Source organism: Phalacrocorax carbo, chromosome 11 (assembly GCF_963921805.1).
Source record: "Phalacrocorax carbo chromosome 11, bPhaCar2.1, whole genome shotgun sequence".
Taxonomy (NCBI): Eukaryota; Metazoa; Chordata; class Aves; order Suliformes; family Phalacrocoracidae; genus Phalacrocorax; species Phalacrocorax carbo.
In genome coordinates this window covers 23,827,665-23,849,603 of record NC_087523.1, presented here as the reverse complement: position 1 = coordinate 23,849,603, position 21,939 = coordinate 23,827,665, and the positions used below count along the sequence as shown (strand labels likewise).

Genomic DNA, 21,939 nt, shown 5'->3' with positions numbered 1-21,939 from the left:
AGGAAAACCGTGGCAGGAGAGGCAAAGGGCAGTGGGCTCAGCACAAAATGATGCCAAGGGGCAACCCAGGGGCTGCGCAGGCGAGGTGTGGGGCTCCCCCCAGCCATGTGTTTCCAGCTTCGGCTATTTCAGGGCTTCCTGTTTCCCTGAACCAAGCGGTTTCCCAGCACAGCTGGGAGCGAGGCAGGCGGCCCTGGGGCTGGCCCTGCCTTTGCTCAATGGATCTGACTTTCACATTCAGCCAGGGGGAATTTTTATCTCATCTCATGAAGCTCCTGGGCAAGCGGCGTAGAAAACAATGGGCAGGAAATCAGGGATGGGGTCTGCCTTCCCGGCCTCGGCAGCTCTGCCCATGGAGTGTGTCTGAAGTATCTCCAGGTCCAGGTTTCTCTTCCTGAAGCCCCGCCATGGAGCAGCCCAGTCACCGCAGCAGCGGTTGTCGCTGTCAGGATGAGCAAGTCGGCGGCGGAGTGGAGCAGAGCCCTCTCCTTCCCTCTCTTCCCCGGCCCCACAACCCTGCTCCTCCCTCCCAAAGACCGTTGCTTCGCAGAAAGTCTGTTTTCTGCTGAGGTTTTCAAGTTGCACCTTCCTGTCTTGTTTATTTCTGGTTCTTCCAGGCCTTTTGCATGCTATGTAAATGAGAAAATAAATGTTGGTTATTTTTCCAGGAAGAAAAAAGTGAGAAGTTATTTCATTTAATGGGAAAATGGTAGGGCTGTCAGTCCCATGGGAGCTGGCCATGGGGCTGCTCTCGGGCGTGCTGAGGGCAGGGACCTCCTTTGCCAGGCACACGGGATTTCCCAGTCCTGGGGACAGTAACTCAGAGAAGGGGACCAGAAAGGGACCAAACCAGCAAGCGGGGCAGGAGAGACCCCCTTGCTGCTGCGTGTGCTGGGCCTCCGGGCAGAGGACGGGCACTCACCATCCCCAGGGAGGGACCTGCTGCCCGCCTGCCCCTCTCCATCAACCCCGATACCCTGAGCACGGGGCCAGGGGAAGGTGGCAGGCCAAATCCAGCAGCCCCTGCTCCCAGGGAGGTGGGGGGGCTGAGAGCATGCCCCAGCTCAGAGCACGCCTGGGGCTGGGAGCACCACACCATGCACAAGGATGTGGCGGGGCTGGCTGCGGCCAGGGGAGCTGGTGCTCGTTTCTTGGCACTAATCCCTGGGGGAGCCCGGCTGACCGACGAGATCACAGGGGAGATCACATGAAGCCAGGTTTCACCTCCTCAGGACTTGTGGCAGGGTCATCCCCTTCTAGAGGCTCTTCACTTACCTGGCACGATGCTGGTGCCATCTTCTAGGGTCGCTGTTACGGTAAAAGTAAGGTGTCTCTTGTCCCATGTCTCGAAATGGGCGTGTTGCCAGCCCCACCGTGACATTCACCCTCTTTGCTACCTCTCCTGGTGGGACACGGGAGGTCCGAGGGTACCGGGGTGCTGGGTGAAGCCTTTCGATGAGGAGCTGTAGGGCTTCCCACGCCACCCGAGAAGTGACTGAGCAGCCGTTCCTCAGGAAAGCGAACATCTGTGCAGCTTCTGTGCATCTCCATCACGAGCAGGAGCTGGGAGCTTGCCAAGATCCCCCAGCCAGGTGAACCTCTGCTCCTGGGACGAGGGAGAGCCAGAGGCTTGGATCCTGCCCTGCCCTGGTCCTCTCACGCCAGCAGGGCTGTCTGCGGTCTGCTGGGAACGAGACAGGCTCTCGCTCCACTTCCAGCAGCATCACCCCACCGTGATGCACGGCTCCGTGCCCTTCGGGGTTCCCTCCCAGCAGGGACCGGCCACGCGTCCACCAGGCCCAGGGAAGAAACCATCCCGGTGCTGAGCCAGTCTCCATGGGAGGAGGAGAAGATGCCTCCAAGGATGCCGAGGGATGACCTGGGAGCTCAGGCAAGGTGCTCCTGGCTGGTGGTGGACTCTGCCTGGTCTGGCAGCTCCTGCCTGCACCATTGCTGCCCCCTAGTGCTGCCAGCATTCCCAGTACTGCCTCTCCCCAGGCAGACTGGTGGGACTGGTGATGGACTGGGAGGTGGGCTCTGGCGGTGGGGCTGCACTGGAGGGGCTGGGTCCTACTGGGGGTACGACCTGTAACGGCCCCAGCTGCTGCTCCAAGGACTTTAGTGCTGCTGAGGATGCTCATGCTCCGGGGAGGGGGAAAAATCCCCCTAAAACCTGCTGCCGGTGAGCTGTCCGTCACAGCGCTTGGCCCATGGAGACGGGTGGGGAGAAGGGAAACTGAGGCACCACGGCTCTGCCTCGTCCCTGGCTCGCACCACAGCTCAGTGCTCCGCTCCGACGGTGCCCCCGCTTTGGCACGAGGGTGGGGTGGGATTGCGGGGAGCATCCGGTTAGAGACCAGTGGGTGCAGCCAAGCCCGGGTTGTCTGGGGTGGGGGGGAGCCAGGTTTAGCCCCCAGAGCCCTGAAGTGCCCATCTGGTGGGGTGAAGTGGAGGGGTGCTGAGTTTAGGAGGGTTCCCCTGTACCAGGGCGGGCACTCAGAGCTGCCTTTTCTCCCCCAGACTTGTCACCTTCGGGGGACAGGAGGGATGGAGCCCTTCCTGTGGGCAGGGAGAGCCAGCAGCCCCCCCGCTCTGCCGCGGCTCGGGGGGCTCCGGTGCTGGCCCGGGGTGGGGTGGGGTGCTGTCAGAGAGGGTGTCCTCTGTGGCCACACCACAAGCCTGAAGCAGACCTGGGGGTAAAAAGTAGGTTTCCTGATGCTGATCCCTTGTTTTAAACCCACCTTTCTTCCCCCTTACCTATTTTCTGCCCCAGGGGACCCTCCCCGAGCACCAGCCGTCTCCCCTTTGGTGTGGCACAGAAAGTGGGGATGGGGGGTCCAGAGGTGAGCATTTTCCCTGCACAGTCAGGCTTTGGCGGGCTGGAAAGTGTCCCATCTTGTGCAAGGATATGTTCTTCAGCTGGAGGCATTTGGGGAGAGAAACTCCTACGTGTCCCCCCAATTCCTCTGTGGTGGCCAGGGAAAAGGTGGGCGAGGGAAGGAGGGACGCTTATTCTTAAGACAGGGTGAATACCCTCCCCCAGATGTGGTTTGGCAGCAGTGATGTCCCAGCCCAGGGCTGGGTGGTGTTGGATAAGCTGAGCCTGGGGAAAAGCAAGAGGTGTTTGGGTCAGGCCCAGCCCTCCGCACCCTCCAGGGTGGGATTTTCCCAAGGGTTTCACCATGGGGGTGTCCCAGCGGGAGTGACGGCAGAGGCATCTTGCCAGGACCCTCGGGGCCTGCTGTGCCAGCCCCGCTGGGGGAGATGGGGGTCAGCGCTGGGGGGGGGGGTGTCTGTGATGGGATGTCAGCGATGGGGCGAGTCAGTGATGGGTGATCAGTGATGGGGGGGATCTGTGATAGGGGGTCAGTGAAGGGGGTCTGCAAAGGGGGGGGAAACAGCAACGACTGGTGTCAGTGTTGGGGGATCAGCAATGGTGGGTTCTGTGATAGAGGGATCAGTGAAGGGGGTCTGCAATGGGAGGGTCAGCAATGGGGGGGGTCAATGATGGGGAGGGTCTCCTGGGGGGGGTTAGTGATGGGCAGTGTCTGCGGTGGGGGGGCCAGAGGCGGGGATGCGGCAGGGTGGAGGTGAGATTCGCGCTGTAGCCTCACGGTGGCCTCACACAGGGACCCTCCGCACCATCTTTCCCTGCCTTTTGCACCCCGTTGCAGAACGAGGTGCATACCGCTTTAAGAGCCCGCCGCCCACACCCAAGATGGCGCCAGCAAGGCTTCAAGGGCAGGGCAGTGCGCTTGCGCAGAAGCCCTGCCCGGGAGAGGAAGGGCGGGCGGAGCCGCCGGTCGCGCAGGTGCCGCGGGGGCGGTGAGGGGGGCCCGGGCCGGGGCCGGGCTCGGCCTCGGCGGCGGAGCGGGGCCCGGGGCGGCGGAGGTACGGCGGGCAGGCGCGGGGGAGCGGCGGGGCCGAGCTCCCAGGGGTTGGGCGGGGGTGGAGCACGCGTGGGGCGGGCGCGGGGCCACCCCTCCCCTCCCCCCCCCCGCCCCGTGCATTGCGATGGCGGCGGTTGGTCCCGGCGTGGGGCAGGAGGGAGATGGGGGGGATGTGGGGGGCCCCTCCTGGCTCTGCTCCGGCCTGAGCAGGCGCCTCTTTCTCTCCCCGCAGCTCCAAGAAGCACCAGAGCGAAGGCGGGAGCAGCCGGGCCTCGGGAGAAGGTCCGGACGCCGCTTGTTGGATGGGTAAATGCCCCCCTCGTGATGGCGGCTGCCCTCTCCCGCGGGTGATCGTGGGTGCTGGGAGCAGGGGGGCGGCCGGGGGGCACCCGCCCCGCTGCCCCGCCGGGCAAAGCGGCTGTGGGTCACAGGCACGTTGGGTGGTTTTCCAGGTGTTGGTGGTTCTGCCGTGGGCTCGGGCCCGGGGGGGGGGCGGCCGTGGGCTGGGGGGTCCGTGGGGCAGGACTGCGGGCACCGTGGAGGCAGCGGGGGCGGGCGGCTGGCAGGCACTGCTGCGCCTCTGCCTCCCTTTGTGCCCAGAAGAACTTGCAAACAGGATTTTTTAAAATTTTATTTTTTAATACTACTTGAATGACAGCTGTGTAAAATTACTTTTAATTCTTTGGGGTGCAATGGCCAAGGCATCCTGTCGCCGTCCCGCGCTGGGGCCTGGCTGAGCCCTTCTGAAACGGCCTCCCACCCGCAGCACCGGGATGGGCGAGGGTCTGCGGCCTTAATCGTGGCTGCACCAAAATATTCCGTTGAGGTTTGGCTTCGGTTTTGGTTCGCTCAAGACTTTGTGGCGTTGTCACTAACAGTTGTTCTCCAGTAACTTCAGAAGCTGAAATGGTTTGGGAGCCGCACCCAACCAAAAGTGGTTTGTTTTTTTTAAATAGTGGTGTGTTGTGCCTGCACCGCCTAACCCCCCCCGGACGCCGCATGCACTCGAAAACACAACAGCAGGTTTCCTTTGGTCTCCCTCTGGACTCGTAGGTCATGATCTTCAGCTGTTAGAAAGCTGCAGAAGGTAGAAAATCACTGACGCTCATTTCTCTTTTTCTCCTGCCGTGTTCTGAAGGAGGTTCTTGAGAAGCTGTGCCACACAGACGTACTTTTCTTCTCTCTCGTGTCCCTCACCGTACGGCCGTGCTGCTGCTTTCTGCTGCCCTGCGCTCTTGGCAGCCCCATGGCATTTCAGGACTGGGTAGCGCTGCGAGGCAAGGTTTTCTGTTCATCTAAATACTTGCCGTCGGTCGTTCTTCAGCAAATTCCGATTTGTGTTTGATCTGGCTTGTTTTTTTTTTTTTTTTAAAAAAGCCATGGAGCTGGTAATTGAGTAAATATCTCGTAATGATGCATTATTTTTTCGGCTCTGGATGTCTTGAGAAGGCAAAAAGCCGCTTGTGCGGTTGTCGCGTCACAGCGGGCAGTTAGAACGCGGAGTCGCCTGCTTTCCGGATAAAGAGCTGCTCTTCACGAACAACTGGTTTAATGGGAGGAACCATGGAGCGAGCTGTCAGGTCGGCAGCCGTTCCTGTCGCGTGAGGCAGCGGCGGCGGGGTTCAGCAGAAGGCTTCCAGAAGTCGGGGAAGCCCCACGGTGCAGGGGGCAGCAGCTCTGGCGTGGGGTGGCAGCAGGTGGCTTCGTGCCTGGGGAGGGTCTCCTGCTGCTGAGATGCCTGGAAGAGTCTCCTGCAGCACCTGGGCTTGTCCTGCCGCCACCTAGATTTGATGTGGGGATTTCAAGTGCGGGGTGATGTACACAAATCTTTTTCACTTGGGAATAGCATTTTCAAGGAGGTGTCTCTGGTGGTGGTGGCATCCTCCCCTTGATCGAGGTGCTTGCTGCAGCTCTCTGAGCTCTCCAGGCTTGTCAGCTTATGCTCCTTTGCCCTGTGTCCACCTTCATCCACCTCCTTCCCCAACACCCATATTATTTCTTTCCCTCTGCCACGGGTCCTTGCTTTCTTCTTCCATCCTTGGTGTGGAAGGTGGCACCAGCTGTGTCTCCAACTGGATCTGGTTGCTAGTTAAGAAAGGCAAGCCTGCTCCCCAAAAACACCTCACCCTAAGCATGCTTACATAGGAGTAGAGTTCATCCATGTAATATCACAAGTCTTTTGGGTGTTCTGGGAGGGGATGAAGCCGGACTGGCCCCCCAGACTGACTGCAAGGCCAGGCGAGGGCTGGCGGTGGCTGACGTTGCCGTCGTCTGGTCGTCAACTCATCCAGCGGGTTTGGATTCAGGTCTGAGTGGTGCAGAATTGACCACGTGCGTTTGAATATTTATGTGCATCTTGCATCATGCTTTTAATTATTCCCTCTGGAATAACAACTCCCTCTTGGTTATGCAGCCCAGCCTCACGTGCAGTGTTTCTGAAGGACTGCGAGCCATGGTTTTGGAAGATCCTTTTCTGAATGAGTCCCTTGAGCGTGGAAGCCCACCCGCCTCCCCGGTGTAGCTTGGACAGCGTCCGAAGGCAGAGCAGATGAGGGGCCCTGAGGAGCCTGCCGCGTGAGAGGGACGGGCGCACCGCTTCAGCCAAGGTAACCCTGGCCATGTCTCTGCTGAACGGGAGAAGCTACAAAGCCAGATGATTTGGATGTCTGTGGTGCTGCACACCCGTCGCTGTCACGCTGCAGGTGTTTGTGGTGCTTTCGGTTGGAGGCCAGTGCTTGGATAACGTGAAGTGGAGTGAAAAGAGCAGAACTAGTGTTTCGGGGCTCGTTGGGGTGCTGCTGGCGGTGTTCCGTAGTTGTTCCCTTTCTGCAGGGCTCTGTCGTGCAAGGTGGGGTGTCGGGTGTGTGTCCCCGCACCCTTAGGGTGAAACCATCGAGGGTTTTCTCAACAGCCATTTGTTTCTCAAGGCTGAGGAACAGGTGAGACTGTCTGGGGGGAGGCTGGCTGTTGTGGCACCCTGTTGTTACCTGGAGAAGAACGAAGTGGCTGTGCTGTGGGGCGAAATCAGCTGGCCTCCAGGACTGAGCACGCTGCCGTGGAAGCTCCTTCTCTCTCTGTATGGCTCTTTTTTGGTCAAACTTCCGCAGCCAACTGGCTGAACTTTGGCTCTGTCTGGGTACTGGATGTATCTGTGCTTTATTCAGAAGGAAGGATGCTGCAGGTGTGCTTCGGTGATAGAGTTAGGGGAGGTGAGAATACCCAGGCAAGGGCTTTGGGTAGAGGCAAGTGGTGGCTTTTGGGGGGCAGGAGATTTTCATCATGTCCCTGATTTTCATCTTAATAGTCCTTTTGCCTCTTACTGGGCTTTTGCTTTAAGCAGAAAATCCCAAAACTTTAGTACCGTAGTGCACCTGCACAGGGTATGTAAAATTACCTTGATTTTTTTTTTTAAAATGACACCTGCTATAATATCACTTTTTAAAAAGTTTTAAAGAAATGCTGCTGCAGGCAGTGGCAGTCCATTTCTGCTATTATGCGACACCGTAAGGACCCAAATCCATAAAGAGAAAAGCCTTTGTGTGTTTAGTGCCTGTGATCTCTTAAAGGGCTGCGTGACGAGGCGTTGAACAGCTCCTGATGAAACGTGTGTGCGGTTGCATTTTCCAGAAGCTTTACAGCAAAGGGCAGGGAAGGTGTCCATTAACAGAGGGTCTGAAACCCGGGCGGTGACTCCGCTGCCTGCTGCAGACGAGGCCAGCGTGCCGCCGCCGCCGAGGCTCGACTCCGTACCACACTTGCTGAGGACCTGGCTGGAAATGAAGTAGAGGGTCAGGCTGCTTATTTTGGTGGCTGCAGCTGCTTTATTCTCTAGACAAATTTCCTTTTTCCCAAAGGGGATATGGAAACCCATTTGTGTTTTGAGGGCGCTGGCGTCGTGGGTAGCTGCGGAGCATCTGGACACCAAAATGTTGCAGCTTCTGCTGTTGGAGGGTGGAAGGTGAGCCTTCGAACGTGCGTCCTGGGTTTGTAGGGAGCGGAAACATCTGTAGAAATTCACTGAGTCCCGGGAGCTGCTTCAACACTGCAGTCAGCGAGTTAGCCCTGTTGTTTGGGTGCCAGCTTGTTCTGGTTCAGCGCAAGGGGTTTCAGACCTGTTGGGCTGTGGTTCAGTGCTTCCAAAATGCCATTTTTATCCTCCGTCTTCTGGAACTTGAGTTGTTTTTTAAAAAAAAAATCTAGCGACTACGAGGAAAGAGCAAGCTCACTTTGGATGGAACAGCCAGGCGGCCTGCGGAGGTGCCTGCGCGCAGACAAATCCGCTGCTTGGACAGAAATGTATAAAATCCTCTGGATCACGTGCGCCGAGCAGCTCGGGTGGATTTTGTTGGAGAGGGAGATGTCGGAAAGGTGACTCGTCTCCACAGCACTCGGGGCCCGGCTGCTTCATAGCGTTCGGTGCGTGCCAGCTGTAATTCTCCCTGCAGTTTGGCAACATCTCTGGATCCTGAACGCCGCCTCCCTGGGGAAGCTTAGCAGCAGTTCCTGCCAGGGCCCCGGTTCTCCTCCTGTGACCCCCTTACCATCGCGGCGGGAAGGCGTCCAGGAGGCTTTTCTCACCGAGGGTTTTGTGCAAGTTGGGTGCTTTACGTTCTCCTCGTGCCTTGGAAAATCCCCTCTTAAGTCTGTTGTGGCCTTTGTTTCAGTAATTTGGGTGTTTCCTATGCTGTCGAGCAAGAAGCAGAGCTGCAGTCTTCCTAAAATAAGTTGTCCTGTTTGAACTTCAGGGCGTGCTGTGAAGTGTCTCATAAACCAAACAAAAAAGATCAGGTGCTCTGCTGGAAGAAAATGGTGCTTGGCACTTAACGGAAGGATGAAATGGAAGTTTTGCAGCTGAAACTTGATGCAAGCTTGAAGCTAAACCTGACTATAAAATGTAACTGGAAATATTTGTTGAAATCTCAGCATTAAGCCATGATGGTCCTTATTACTGAAAAAGGGGGAAAATAAAAGGAAAAGGGGGAAAAAGTGGTGGTGTTTGAGGAGATGATGATTTGTCAGTGGTTATTTGGCTTTTTTTGTCTGACACAGTTTCGGACATAAGATTTCTCCATCAGATCCGAAGGACTTTAGCTCTGTAACAGCAAATTCTTGTCCTTTTTGAATTCCAGTTCAGTAACTAAGTGTAACAGATACAGAAAGAATGGGATGATTGTAAGCCGTGTTGTCTGACGGTGAAGGTGCTCTGCGTTCATGTTGCACGCTAGTGGTCATGGTGTATGCGTAGCGTGTGACCTCAAGGAGGCACATTTTTAACCTGAAAAGTGAAAATGAGTTTGCAAAACACTAATTCTGTGGCTAGAGTTAACTTATTTTTGTCGAGAAGTAGATTATTATTGTACCTTTAATAAACTGACTTATTTTCTTGTTTGCCGGGCTGGGGTGAACAGGAAAGGACCAGCATTTAAGAACGCTGCTGCCTGGCAACTTGTTCTGCGTGGGGTGTGAAACTCTCCGGCGTGGTTTGTATCGCAGGGGACCCATGTGGGTGCTGGGTGTCCATGGGTGAAGACGGCCACGGAGTGCTGGTGATGCCTGGGGAGCTGTGCAGCGGTATATTTTTGGGAATGGGGGAGAGAATATAAGCTTCTTGCTAGACTAGTCCTTGGGATCTGCCTGCTGCAATATTGGGAATCGCATTTGAGAGACATTACTGAGCCTTGAAGCGTGCCTGGGTTTAAACGAGTCTGGCGTGTGCACCCTGCGCGCTTCCCTGCCGTACACTGGGAAAAGAATGCTTTATATCAAAACCATATTTGGCCAGTCCTGTTGGTTTTCCTGCTGCTCTGAAGACTTTTCTGTATTAAGACCTCCCCATCTTGCATCCAAGCCATTTTTCCACTTGTTTTGGGGGCGGATGTGCTGTGGCTGGTTTGATCTGGACACGCTGCTGTGAACTGGCGTGTGTTGCACCGCGCCGGACTGAAGCCGCAGGTCGCGGGGCTGCTCCCTCCGGACCCCGTCGCGGGGAGGGGATGGCGGGAGGTCCTGCAGCCTTTGGCCGCTTGGGTGCCTTCGCTGCTGTGTGTCTGGGAGCCCTGAGCCCTCCCTGCTTCTCGTCGGCACGGTCTTTGGCTGTAGCTCCTCGAGCACAGCCTGTGGCCATCTCGCCTTGGAAACTGTCATCCAAGAAGCAGCCTACCTCCTTAACAAAAACAGGGCCCATAGGGGTGTTCTGCTTCCTAGAGCTCTCCTAGGAGAGGATTTGGCCATGGGGATGGCTGTGGTGGTGATCCAGTTTAAGACCAGAGGTTTTGGATGAAGACTCTGAAGCCACCTCCTGCCAAGATTTTGATGTTCTCAGGACGAAAATGGTGTCAGATCTGTTCCTAACAGTGATGCAGTCTCCGTGATGAAAACCACCTGCATTTATTCTGGCTGTTTCACTCCGGGTCACGCGTTAATCACACTCTTCCTGTTTGCATTGGGAAGGCTGGCTGAAGGGAGTGACACCCGGCAGTATGTTGTTGGAGATTTCCTAACCCGAGGATGGCCTGGAGATGATTTGGAGTCATCGCTTACCGACTGCACGGGTATGTTTTAAAAACAAGGCTCTAGCTGAGCTGATACTGCTGCGCAGGGACGTGCTAGTCAAGCAGTGCCACCATCCTGGGTTTCCAAAGGAGGCGGTAAAGGCAGAGAAGCTGCAGGCTGTGTTTCACTATGGAAACTGCTGTAAATAACAGATTTAGTCTGGAAAATACAGAAAGCTTAAAAACCAGTAGGAGAACCCCCTAACTGTCTGTTGCACGGCACAACCGCAAACTGCCTGTAAATTTGGACTTTTGCGTTTTCAAGTTAGGCTGCTTTTTGTCAAAACATGAACCTGAAAAGGAGCTGGAAGTGTTTGTGAAGCAGCTCGTGACTGTTGGAGACTCCCGTGGTGGTTTATGCTTCAGGGCTAGGGAAGTGGTGTCTGAGCTAAGATTGTGGCTTCTTAACAGAAAGTTAAAATATAAATTTCAAAAGATTTAGGAGATAAAAAACCCAAGCCAGCGAAAGCGAGGCGGTCTGACTTGTGTCTCGGCATTTATTGCATTTCTATACGATGAAGCATCTTAAGAAAAAATAGGGGTTTTTTGAGGAAAGCACTGAAATGTCCGCGATCGCAGTCAACTTGCTGGTCAGGCTGCTTTGATCCGAACCCGCGCTCTCCCGGCGGCTCGTGTCATCTGCCCGAGCGGACGGCTGAGAAATCCGCAGTGCTGCTGGAGGTGCCGGTTCTGGATAACGCACCTGAAAAATCACCGCCGTCGCTGGAGTCGCCGGGCGCGCTTGTGTGGCCCTGCTGCGATGGGGGCCAGGAAGAGGAGCCACGCTCGGGCACAGCTGCGGTGGGGTAGTATGTACAGGAGGATAAAACCAAGCCTGTTGGGTGACTGAGCGGGCGGTGAGCCTGGACCCGAGAGTTGTGACGCCTGCCGTCAGCGTCACGAGACACACGCACGTGAAAGCGTTGTTTGCTAATGTGAACGGCGCTTGTGCAGGGCCTGGGCTGGTGTTGCTGTGGGTCCTCTCCTCAATCCCGCATGGCCCACGCCGGGGGTGTCTCTGTGGGTTTGAAGTGGAGGTGTCTAGCTTGGGAGGAGAGATAAGCAGCACGTGACTTTGGGGACAGGAGGGGGTGTTGGGGAACCCACGGTGTAATCTGTCTCTAAATAGGCTGGTTATTTGAAGCGTCGCAGATATTTGCCCCAGCGAAACAGGGGGAAAAAATCAAACCCTCCAAGAGCAGCATGGCCATTCTGAGGGACCTTGGGGTCGGTCTAGCTGCGTGTGTCGTCCCATGCTCATCCTCAGGCGTTACGGGCCGGGGACGCAGGCCTTGCTCAGCGTCTCCAGCACACCGGCGTGCCAGCTTTCCTGTCCTTTCCTGTCGCCCACGCAGCTCTTTGCTTCCAACAGCCGCAACCTGTATGGGCCCAGCTTGTAGGTACAGTCAACTAGAAAAAAATACGGCAGTATCAACAAAAATGTTTAAACGGGAGTTTGCGGCTTTAGAGGTGGGGGAGGTTTGAGAGCTGTGGTTGCATATCAGTAGTTATCAGGAAAAGAACTGCTTCTCAGCTTTTAGGAAGTAGGGCAAGGTGGCGTAGCATACCGAAAAGATGCTATCCGTTGGAAATGTCGTAGGACTGCTTCTGAATTCCCCCCCAAACAGGAGGGAAAGCCCTGAAGGTACAAAAGGATCCGTGCGGGTTGGGGAACTAACACTGCCTTGATGGTGACTACTTCGAAACCTGTTCCTCTGCTGAGTTTGTAGTGAATACCGTGTGCAGGTCAGTGCCCGGCGTTGGTGGGTTCGCTTCCCCTGGTGCGTGCCTCGCTTTTGTGCGCAGAAACTCGCTGGTATCCCCTCGTGTGCATGAGCTTTCCCTGTCTCGCGTCGTCGGAAGAAGGTTTTAATGTGAATTTGCCCCCAGCCAAAACAGGGCCTGGTTTGCCAAGATGATTTAGCAACCTAACAACTGGTAATTCCAGCAATGTCGTAAACAGTCTTGTTGGACTGGTACTTGTGGCTTGGCTTGTTTTAACGTAGTTCCTTAAAATTATACCCAGTGTGATTAATATTGCAAAGAACTGGAGCGTGTCCGGCAAGAGGGAGTGAGAAGGAGCTTTCCTGGAGAGGCCAACTGATGCAGGGGAGAACTGGGAGGAATTAATTAAGAAGATATCATTCTAATCATGAGTTGTGATTTACTGGTGCTACCGGTGGCAGCTGAGCTGAACTTGTGCTAAACAACGTCCCTCTTGGAGGACCGACGCCGGTCTCGAATGGGGCTGTGCCTGCTTCGAGTCACGCCTGGGGTTAGGGCTGCGGCGGTGCGAAAGCTCCCAGTGTGGTTTTAGCATGGGGAATGGGAACGCAGCAGTCCGCTCCTGGAATTGATTCACTTCCCCGAGGAAGACTGTTCTGAGGGAACCCGTGCGGTGTGTTAGCCCTACCGCTAGCCTGCGCCCAGGGGTGCCTTCCTTGTGGGTAGCTCAAAACCAGCAACTTCCTGCCGTGTCCGCAAGAAGTACAAAAGCTTTTCCCCCATTTCATGGATGGAGACACTGAACCAGATAATAAGATTTAAAAAAAACCCACAAGTGGCTTTGTGGGACGGGGATACGGCCCTACGTCTGTTGGCACGTCTGCCTGCGCAACCTTGTCTCGTAGCATCTTTTTGCTCGTTGGTACCGCAGGAAAAAAAGGAGCTCCTGCTCCTTTTCTGGGAAGGAAAGCAAGGTGCAGGAGCGAGAGCGTATCGGTGGTTTGCTTGAAGCCCTTTGCTCGTGGGGTGGCTCTCAGGAGCAGATCTCCCCCAGGACTTTGACCTCCCTGTGCTCTTTTCCATCCCTTGTCCCCCGCAGCCCGCGAGGTCCGTGTGTGGCAGGGCCGGCCCAGGCTCTAAGGGCACTCGCGAGCCTGGGCACTTCGTGGGTATCCTTGGCCTTTGTTCTCCCCTGGGGAAGACAGATGCTTCCAGAGTTCCCGTCCCACTCCCTCTCCTTGCTTTTGTTTCCCCACGCACTTGGGAAGCACATTCCTACTTGATTTTTCGTCTAGATGTGCACGGGCCCGGGGAGCAGGAGCAGCGCGCGCAGTGCTTATGCATACGATGGCTGCCGAAACTTTGCTCACAAATACCAGTTTTAGAAAGTTGCACAAAGCCTGTACAAGGTATCTGCCTTCCAGGTACTGATAGGGAAAACTAGCTGTAAATTAGCGTAGAAGTTGGGGTGGAACAACCCTGCGCTGCCCCAGTTGCCATCTGAGTAACGGGGTCTTTATCTTTGCAAGACATTGCACCGTGTTCTTGCTGGATCTGCTGGAAATAAATGGGGATTTCTCCAGCGACCTGAACTGTTCAAAACTTCTTGCATTGTAAGTGTTAAGTGTTTTCATGCTTATCGTGTGGAGAACACCAGGAGAGAGGTCTTTGGCTGCTTGTCCTCCTCTCTCTGTCCCTCTTCAGGGAAAGCCAACACAAAGAAATGCACCCAGTCTGCCCTCGTGGGCAAATCAGCATGCTTTGCAAGTATGTTTTGCTTTGCTAAAGTCTTCTGACCAGCTCTGTGTAGCTGATGTGAGCTGCGGAAATCCCTGGTAAAGCAGGAGAAATAGCTGCTTTTTGCTTATTTTTAGAAATCCCTTCTATGTAAAGCATCTGCAGCAGCAAAGCATTTCTTTAATCAGTGGTGGATGATCGTGGGGGATTTTTAATCTAATAAATGAATTACTGGAACATCTCGCTTCTGGAGACGCACTTTTTCTGGCAAGTATGTGTGATTCTGTTAACTGCACTCCCAGAAACAAGGTTTTGTTCAGAAGCCAAGTGCAGGTACTCACGAGCTGAGGATGAAGTTGGCTGTGATTGATGTCTACCTCCACTTGAGTTTTGCCCTGTCCTGGGCTGAGCGGCGCGAGCCGTGGGGAATGACGAGGAGAGGTGATGCTCATGCGGACTGAAGGACATGGGCTCTAAGCGCCTGCATGCCTGTCGGTACGTCGGCCTCCCGGGATGGCAGTCTGATGCACAAAAGTGCCAGGGAAACCTGGCACGTCGCAGGATTCGTCCGCCGCTTTCTGGCGTTACCTGGTGAGACGTGGCGGTGCGTGTCACCTCGCCGGAGGATGTCAGACCAGAGCGCGGAACGTCGTCTCCCTGGGGCCCGTGTGAGTACGTGTCAAAGAACAACAGAAGAACCCCAGACAAGCCCTAAAACAATTCAAGTCTTTGTTGGGCTTGTGTTGGTAGACTTCCCAGTTTCTGTAAAGCCGTCTATTGTTCCAGGCCAGCTTGGCCGTACAGCCCTTGCCTAATGCAAAGAGCTCAACCGGCGTTTGTTTGCCTTTGCCCAGGCGGCTGCCGAGGACGAGATGGATCCGTGAGGGCTGCGTGGAGCTGCGGGGTGGAGCGGCAGGCTCCTGCCAGCCAGGTCAGCCCGGTGCCGGGGCTGGGGGGCTCCGTGCCGCCTCTCCAGCCCGAGAGGGGCAGCTTCTCTGGGTTCCTGCACTGGCGCTGGGCTGGGGCGGCCCCTGGGCCAGCCCGGGGAGGGAGCTGTCATCTAGGGGAGATGAGGGGAATGGGAGAAGAGGACTGATGCTCGAGGACGAAGGAGTTGTTTGCTTTTCAGAGGACACGCGGGTGGACAGCGAGGAGTGAACATAGGTAAATGAATGCTTTTATGACCCTACGCTTAAAGTGCAATGGTAAAAGGCACATTGATAATCTTAACTGAGCCACTAAACCCTTCTGTTAAGTGATCTTTGTGCTGTTTCTGAAACCAAGCTGTTGCTGATAGCAACATGCTTTATGAGTTGAAAGAACATTTCATTTTTCCCTGAAGATATTCATATGTTGCATACGGCACCCGAAGGGAACGTAAAGATGGTATAAGAATATCCTCCCGGTTATCAGCTCTCCTCTTGGCATAGTTTCATCTGCACAGAAGGGGAGACTGGCTGTAGGCACTTCAGGCTGGACGGAGAATCGGGGGAAGGAGCGGCACAGAAAAATAATATTTCTTTTAGAAAGCTACAAAGTGATACTTTCCACTGGTATCTGAACCCCAGTTTCTTTTCAGGTAAGGGCTGAAAACCTCGGAGCTCTTCTGTGAATGCTGCCTCCAACTTTCTGTGCACTCTGGTTTGGTTTTTTTTTTAGCAGTTAAAGAAAGGATTGCAATTGCTTGGTTTGCTTTTGGTGGTGTTCGGGTTTTGTTTTGGGTGTTTAAGATCAGTGCCCAGCCGTCTTGCAGTGCAATTCACTTGATGTCTGCATGTGGAGCCCGTGCCTGGCAGGGTTACGTGTTTCACGGGCGGGGATGTGACAAATCCCAAACCAGCTCGCTTAGCTGGCCTGTGCGCTGAAGCTTCTCTCATGGAGTGACCTCCTGCGCTCTTAAAAAAAAGCCCTTTTTATTTTTTTAAGGGCAAGGTGAGCCACTGGAGTGCTAATCTTGCAGCAAAGCCTTGCTCTGATGGCTCCAGTATTGGCATAATGGCTAAATGATTTTTTTCTCTCCTTTTGGTTTTTTTTTTCAGTTACAATTGGTTTATTCTATCTTTCTCCTTGCTTGTGTACCGTTGGATCTGGTAATTGTGGGAATTTTGGATTCCAAAATGTGGGGATAATTAGAGGGCACCTCCCCTGCCCCTGTGAAGAGATGCTGTGGGGATGGAGTGGAAGAAGGGCCCTGGACCGTCAAAGCCCGGCTTAGATTTGCCGATCTCTGGGGATAAAAAAAGACAGTATTGTGATCTGGGCTTTGGTTTTTCACAGGAAATAGCCGCTAGGTGGTAAGCTCGCTCCTTCCCCCACAGCAGCAATGACTCACGCAGGCGGCTCTCAGGGCTGCTCCCTGCTCCTTTTTAAGTGGTGTTCTCGTGGTGCGATGTCTCTGTGGTGCCGGCGGAGCCGGAGCCGAGCATCCCGTCCGATGGGGGCGGGAAAAAATGCAGCGGGAACTTTCACCACGCTCTGGCTCGGGAAGCGTTGGACCTGCATGCTGGAAGGGCCGCTCCGAGCCCTCCGTCGGCGGCGGCGGTGGTGCCCGTGCCAGAGCTCGCCGGTGCCGCTCCGCCGGCGGCTGCCCCTGCAGAGAGGAAGGGGCGACCGCGCTGGTGCCGCGGTGGCAGCGGGGACGGGTGCTGCGCCGAGGCTGGGGGAGCAGATTTGCTGGATGTGCCGGCGATGCCGAAGCGTGAAGTGGGGAGAAGAGCCTGCAACGTCTGGTGTTGATTGAAAAGCGCTGGGAGGGCTGAAGCTGCCGCCATGCGGGGGCTGGGTGTGCTCTGCAGGATGGCAGCAGGGTGCTGGGGCTTCCTGGTGCCGAGGGCTGTCATCTGAGTCACTTCCAGGCATCGCGGGGCTGACCCCGTCAGGTTTTGCTTCGTTGCTTCCCTTTGCTTGGCTGCGATGGGAATAAGCAGGACGGACTGCAGAAGGCAGAGGAGGTGAATGGGAGCAGCTGGAGGAGGATGGCTTCTCGCCCAGGCAAGCGTTGGGTGCACCAGGAGCCTTTTGGTACGTACACGCCTGCTGCGGGGGCGTCCCGGGCAGTGCCGCGACCCGGTGGGAAGGAAGCAACCATTGCCCGATGAAGCACTGCAGTGAATTAACAGCGTAGATAAGCTTGAGAACAGTGGTTTAGTTTTTGAGGTTTTTTTTCTCCATGTTTTGGTGCACATGGTTTAGCCTGGAAAGGCACCGCTTGCCCGTAGAGGGAGCGTTCTTGTAAGAGAAAGTGACTTAAACCTGTAGCCCAGGGACTGCTTTAGGACTTGGGAGAGAAGCAAGCACTCAGTTATCATCTTCTGAGTCCTTCCTGTGCTGCGTACGTGCTGGGTGTTACCTGGACGCTGCTGTGACTGGAATGTGATGTGCTTGTTGGCTTCGTTTTGGTTTTTTTTAAGCTGTAAATGAGCAAAAACTTGGGGGTGGGTTGGGAGGAGCAGGAGGGGACGTTGCTCCAGTTTTCAAGCGGGATTTCTGGCCGCCTGTGCTGGTGGTGCCGTGCCTTCTGCCGGCCGCGGCCTCTGGCTGGGCTACAAACTTACGCTTTTTGTGCAAAGCTAATATGTGAATACTGACATATTTTAAACCTCCCCTCCTACATAGATGTATATATACACACACACACACAGTGTCTTATTGGAAAATACCTATCAAACTGCGTTATGCTGCAGACAAGCCCTGCAACACACAAGTACAGAGTTTCTTCAGTTCTCTGCTGGGGTGCAACGCGCCATCCCTGCCTCCTGGGCTGGCAGCCGTCATCCACTGTGCTCCCTGGAAGCAGCTTACGGGAGGTGCACCACAGCACTTCAATGAAATTTAATGGTTTTTAGTTATTATTAGCTGGCAAATAACAGCTTTGAATTCCTCAGCTTCTGCTGCCTCGGGCTCTCCGTGCACGCTCCGTGCTGCAGCCCGCGCCGCCCCTGTGCTTCCAGCGTGCGCTCACAGCGTGGCCGCTGGCGGGGCGGCGTGCGGCAGCTCGCGGGCCTTCCCGAAAGCCCAGCTCCCCTCGGTCGGTGCTCGGCGCTTTCTTTACTGGGTATTCCGCACCAGTTTAATGAGTAAACATGGCTTAAAAGTCAAGTAACATCGTGTTCCGCAGAGCAAAGCTCAGCAAAGAGCCCAGTGCGTCACTTCGTACGATGCCAAGACTTTTTTTTGTGTGGAGTGATGGCTTTTTTTTTGTAATAGGAAGTGCTTTCTGCCGAGTGTGTAATTCATACTGTTTGCAAATGCTGGCTGGCTTTCTCCCTTCCTGAAATAAGGCTGAGCTGCATATTTGGTTCCTCTATAATTCTCTTGAAAAATACGTATGCTCGCAAGAGAAAAGCGAACACGGCCTGTCGTCTCATTAAGATGAAAAGATTCCTGCTTTCAGGTTGCAAGAGCTGTTTTTGAGGCTGAGACCTGAAATTTTTTTTTCCAATTTAGTTTATTATGTTTTCAGAGCTTGTGCTTTTGTAGTTCCCCTGCCATCCTAGAGAAGAGGAGGGGAGATGGCGGCGTCTTGTGTTGTGGCTTGGCACGGGCAGCTCCTTGAGATGGCTGGGTCTGGCAGCAGGTCAGGGGTGCTTAATTAAGATTATTTTTGAAGCTTAATAGCACGCTTCCAGATTGCATTTTGCAGCTTCGTGTGTGGGGGGGTAAGAATCATCATTCACTTGGGTTGGTTTGATAGTTTGCCTGCGTGTCAGAGGAGGACGGGCAGGTGAGCTCGGCACATCTGGAGGGCATCGCAGCCGCGTTCCTGCTGCGAGGATCCTCGCTCTGCACGATGCTCGAGCAGTAACTACAAGGACACGGGGGGAGGTGAAATGGTCAAAAACAAGTCACTACAAACCTGATGAGAGCACGTGCGGAGGTCATTTAGAAAATACCTCAGTGGATGTCTCGCGCGGTGTTGACCTGAGTCATTTTTCACCTGCTGTTAGAGTGGATTTCTAATGGCTCTGTCTGGTAGCGATCAGCAGATAGAAATCGATTCACAGCCTTTGTGGGAGATACAAAGGAGAAAAAGTAAATACCTTGAGAGGCCTTTTAGACCAAGAACTTAGAAATAGAGTTGGTTTTCTATAGAAAAAAACATTACCTGAGGCATTTGGGCTGCTCTTGTGTTCGAGATCGTAGTCGCAGAAGTTAGCGCTAACTTGTACGTGATTATCAGATAGTGGACTTCGTATGACACATCATTTTCAGGACGATCCCAATCCCACCTCCAGCAGAGCTCTGACGCACCCGAGTGAAAGCCGTGGCGGTGGGTGACACGGGACAGCGCACCCGAGCTACAGCCGCTGAGACGAGGGCGGTTCCTGGGTTTTGGGTCGGTTGGTTGCAGTTTGAGGCTCTCATTGCCTTGATTAAGCCCGTCTCGTGGCTGGCAGCTGGTTTGCCAGCAGGCGGTGGATTGAGGAGCAAAGGATATGTGTGTAGGATCCCTTATCATGGAAGGACTTTCCTCTGCGAGGCTTAGCTTCGGTGTGCGAAGCTTTCTAAAGCCGTTTTCTTTTAATAACCTGGGCACCCTCGTGCTGCTGTGTTTGTATGTCTTTCCAGTTGAGTCCAGATGCCATACTGGGACTTGATGTTTGTTTCTGGCATGTGGCAATATGAAATCTAGTGCAAGAGCTGCGCTTGGAGTTGTGAACACCCAGTTTTGTCCTGTTCTAGCCCAAACTTCAGGCGGTATTGCTGCGTTTCTTCACGTGGGGAGAGCAGTGCGGCCTCCTGGTCTTCAGGACAGTGTCAAGCGGGCGTCAGTCCAGTTGCCTTAGGAAATGAGTCTTCATGCCTGTGCCCTAAAAATTTTCCCTTTGCTCCCAGGTTTGGAAGCTCTGGCCATGGATCAGAAAGGCTATCGACGGGGGAGCTTCCAGAGCAGCACTAGTGATGAAGATATGCTGGAAATAGCAGGAGCATCTCTGGACTTCTCCATGGCAGATGATGACCCGCCACTTGACAGGGAGATGGGAGGTAATACCTGTGCATCTCTTCACTTTCTGTTTGTCATAATGGCTTTCGATAGGTTTTCCCATTAATATTTTCTGTGTGGGTCCCGCTGGCCTCTGCCGAGGGTGGGAGCCTAGCGTTTCACAGCACCAGTATGAATAGTTTGCAGGATTCTGCGCTGCATCGCAACCATGAATAGACTTCTGCAGAACAGCTGAGCGCCTGCTGACGTGCCACAGTTGGCTCCCAGCACCGCTTTGTAGCCGAGGCTGGTGGGAGGCACGTGTTCTGTGCAGAGTAGAAAATCTCCTTAAAATAAATGGCAATTGCGAGAAGCGTGTGAGTGACTTCATTGTCGTGGGGAGGCACTGCTTGTCTGTCTCCAGCAGCCGAGCTGTCGGAGCTCGGGCTGTGTGCATCCAGTAACCTGTCGGCGGGGAAATCTGCCCTCTGAGCCATCTGTGTGGTTACGTTGCTCTTTAACGTAGCATGTCCTCTCCCACCACTTTGCTTTAGGCCTTCTGGATAGTCCTCTCTGGAGTTTTCAGAAGTAGCTGCTGTAGGGAAGAGCTGGCTGTGCCACGAGGGAGGTGGCGTAAGCGTGGTGGGCAGGGATGATGGCGCAAAGCGATTCCTAGGACTTTGTGATATGACAGAGGCTCTCCCCTCCCCTTCTTCCTTACCTATAATTTCAAAGCATGTGCGTTGTGGAGAGACTCCTGAAGTGTAACAGCACAGGGGTTTGGTGCTGAGCTGGCACGCAGTGGGGCGCTGGGCTTCCCCTGCCACCGCTCGTCTGTCCAGAGGGTCTGTTGCTGCCTCCTGGTCTGAGCCTGAGGTTGTGAAATTAATGGGGGAGGAATGACTCTGCATGGTTTTGCTGAGCTTTGGCACTAGACCAGCAAGTTCTGCCTGATTTTTGTCTTCTGTGAATTATCGTAAGTTAGTGTAAAAGCAAAAATCCTTTGGACAGCAGACTGCAAGTCCCCATGACCCCATAAACCTTCTTGTTCTCTTCTTCCCCCACCCCTGTTCACTGTAGGGCAAAAATTAAAAAGAAATCCTTCAGGTTTTGCTTCCCAGCTATGTGGTCTGCCTCCAGGTAGTGCAAATGAAGGCAGACTTCCTCAAATGTCACCTGTCAGTAGCCGAAAGAACCAGCTTCTGCTGCTGGAGATCCTGTGAGGATGATTGTTTTCTGCATGGCTTGGTCCCTCTCACCGCTTTCAGGCTCAAGCAGAGGAAGGATCACCGTGTTTTTGTAGCCGTTGCGTTAACTCTGAGCGATAAGCCTGGGTTTGTAGTTAAAAACCCTCTGTCGATGCGCAAAGGGGGCGTGTGCAGGGTCCGCATCCCGAGTGCGGTGTTCCCCGGGTTCCACCCGGCGCGAAGGAGGGTGGCTGGTGCGCGGGGTCGGCTGCGGCGTGGGTACCGGGCAGCGCACCGCTCCAGCCTGACCCCGTGGTGGAAGTCACTTTTAAACCGGGACACGTCTGGGAGTCCACTTCAAAGCTCCACACACAGAGCTTGAAATAATGGCTTGTGACCGATTTTGCTTCTGAAGATCTATTAATTACAAGGACGTGCAGAATTAGGTGCCCGGACGTAACCACGTTATGCTCATTGGTAACGGAATTGTAAATGTTCTCTTACCTGCTGGTGAGACTCATTGGGGTATCGACTGTCTGAAGTTACACGTGTGCTCGTGTTTAGTATTTAGAGAGAAGGAGCTGAATTCTTTAACTCCTTGTAAGGAAATTATTATTCTGTGGAGCTTGGAAGCAGTGGTGGGTAATCGAGTGGACCTGAAACAGCGCTCGGTTCTGTCCCTCCTTGCTTAAATAAGCTTTTCCCATCTCTGCTCAGGGCGTTTGAAGGCCTGTGGCTACTTCTGTGATAAAAGCCTGGGGACAGGAGCCCTCGCCAGCGCGGTGGATGGCCCTTCAGCCGGGGCGGCACGCGCGGCTTGCGGTGGCGGCGCTTTGGAGGGCTGCCCTAAGCCCCGTGGCCGGCTCCCCTGAAAGAGGCGTGCTCTGTCGGTGGGATGCTTAAGTCTGCGAGGGGAGACACAGAAG

General features: G+C 54.6%; 1 protein-coding gene across 4 annotated transcripts in view; it reads left to right on the top strand.

Annotated features, from left to right (window-relative positions):
• Positions 1-3,771: 3,771 nt before the first annotated feature.
• The window catches only part of LOC104050256 (H(+)/Cl(-) exchange transporter 5), a 43,044-nt gene continuing 24,876 nt past the window's right edge, over positions 3,772-21,939 (top strand). Inside the window, exons 1-4 of one of the 4 annotated variants that reach the window (XM_064463493.1) lie at positions 3,772-3,891; positions 4,123-4,196; positions 6,304-6,496; positions 19,739-19,888. In XM_064463493.1, the coding sequence (XP_064319563.1) occupies positions 19,756-19,888 (133 nt within the window). In that variant the 5' untranslated portion in view covers positions 3,772-3,891; positions 4,123-4,196; positions 6,304-6,496; positions 19,739-19,755. Of the gene's footprint in view, positions 3,892-4,122; positions 4,197-6,303; positions 6,497-16,817; positions 16,925-19,738; positions 19,889-21,939 lie in introns of those variants that run through there. The other 3 variants (XM_064463491.1, XM_064463492.1, XM_064463490.1) reach the window with 3 other exon arrangements.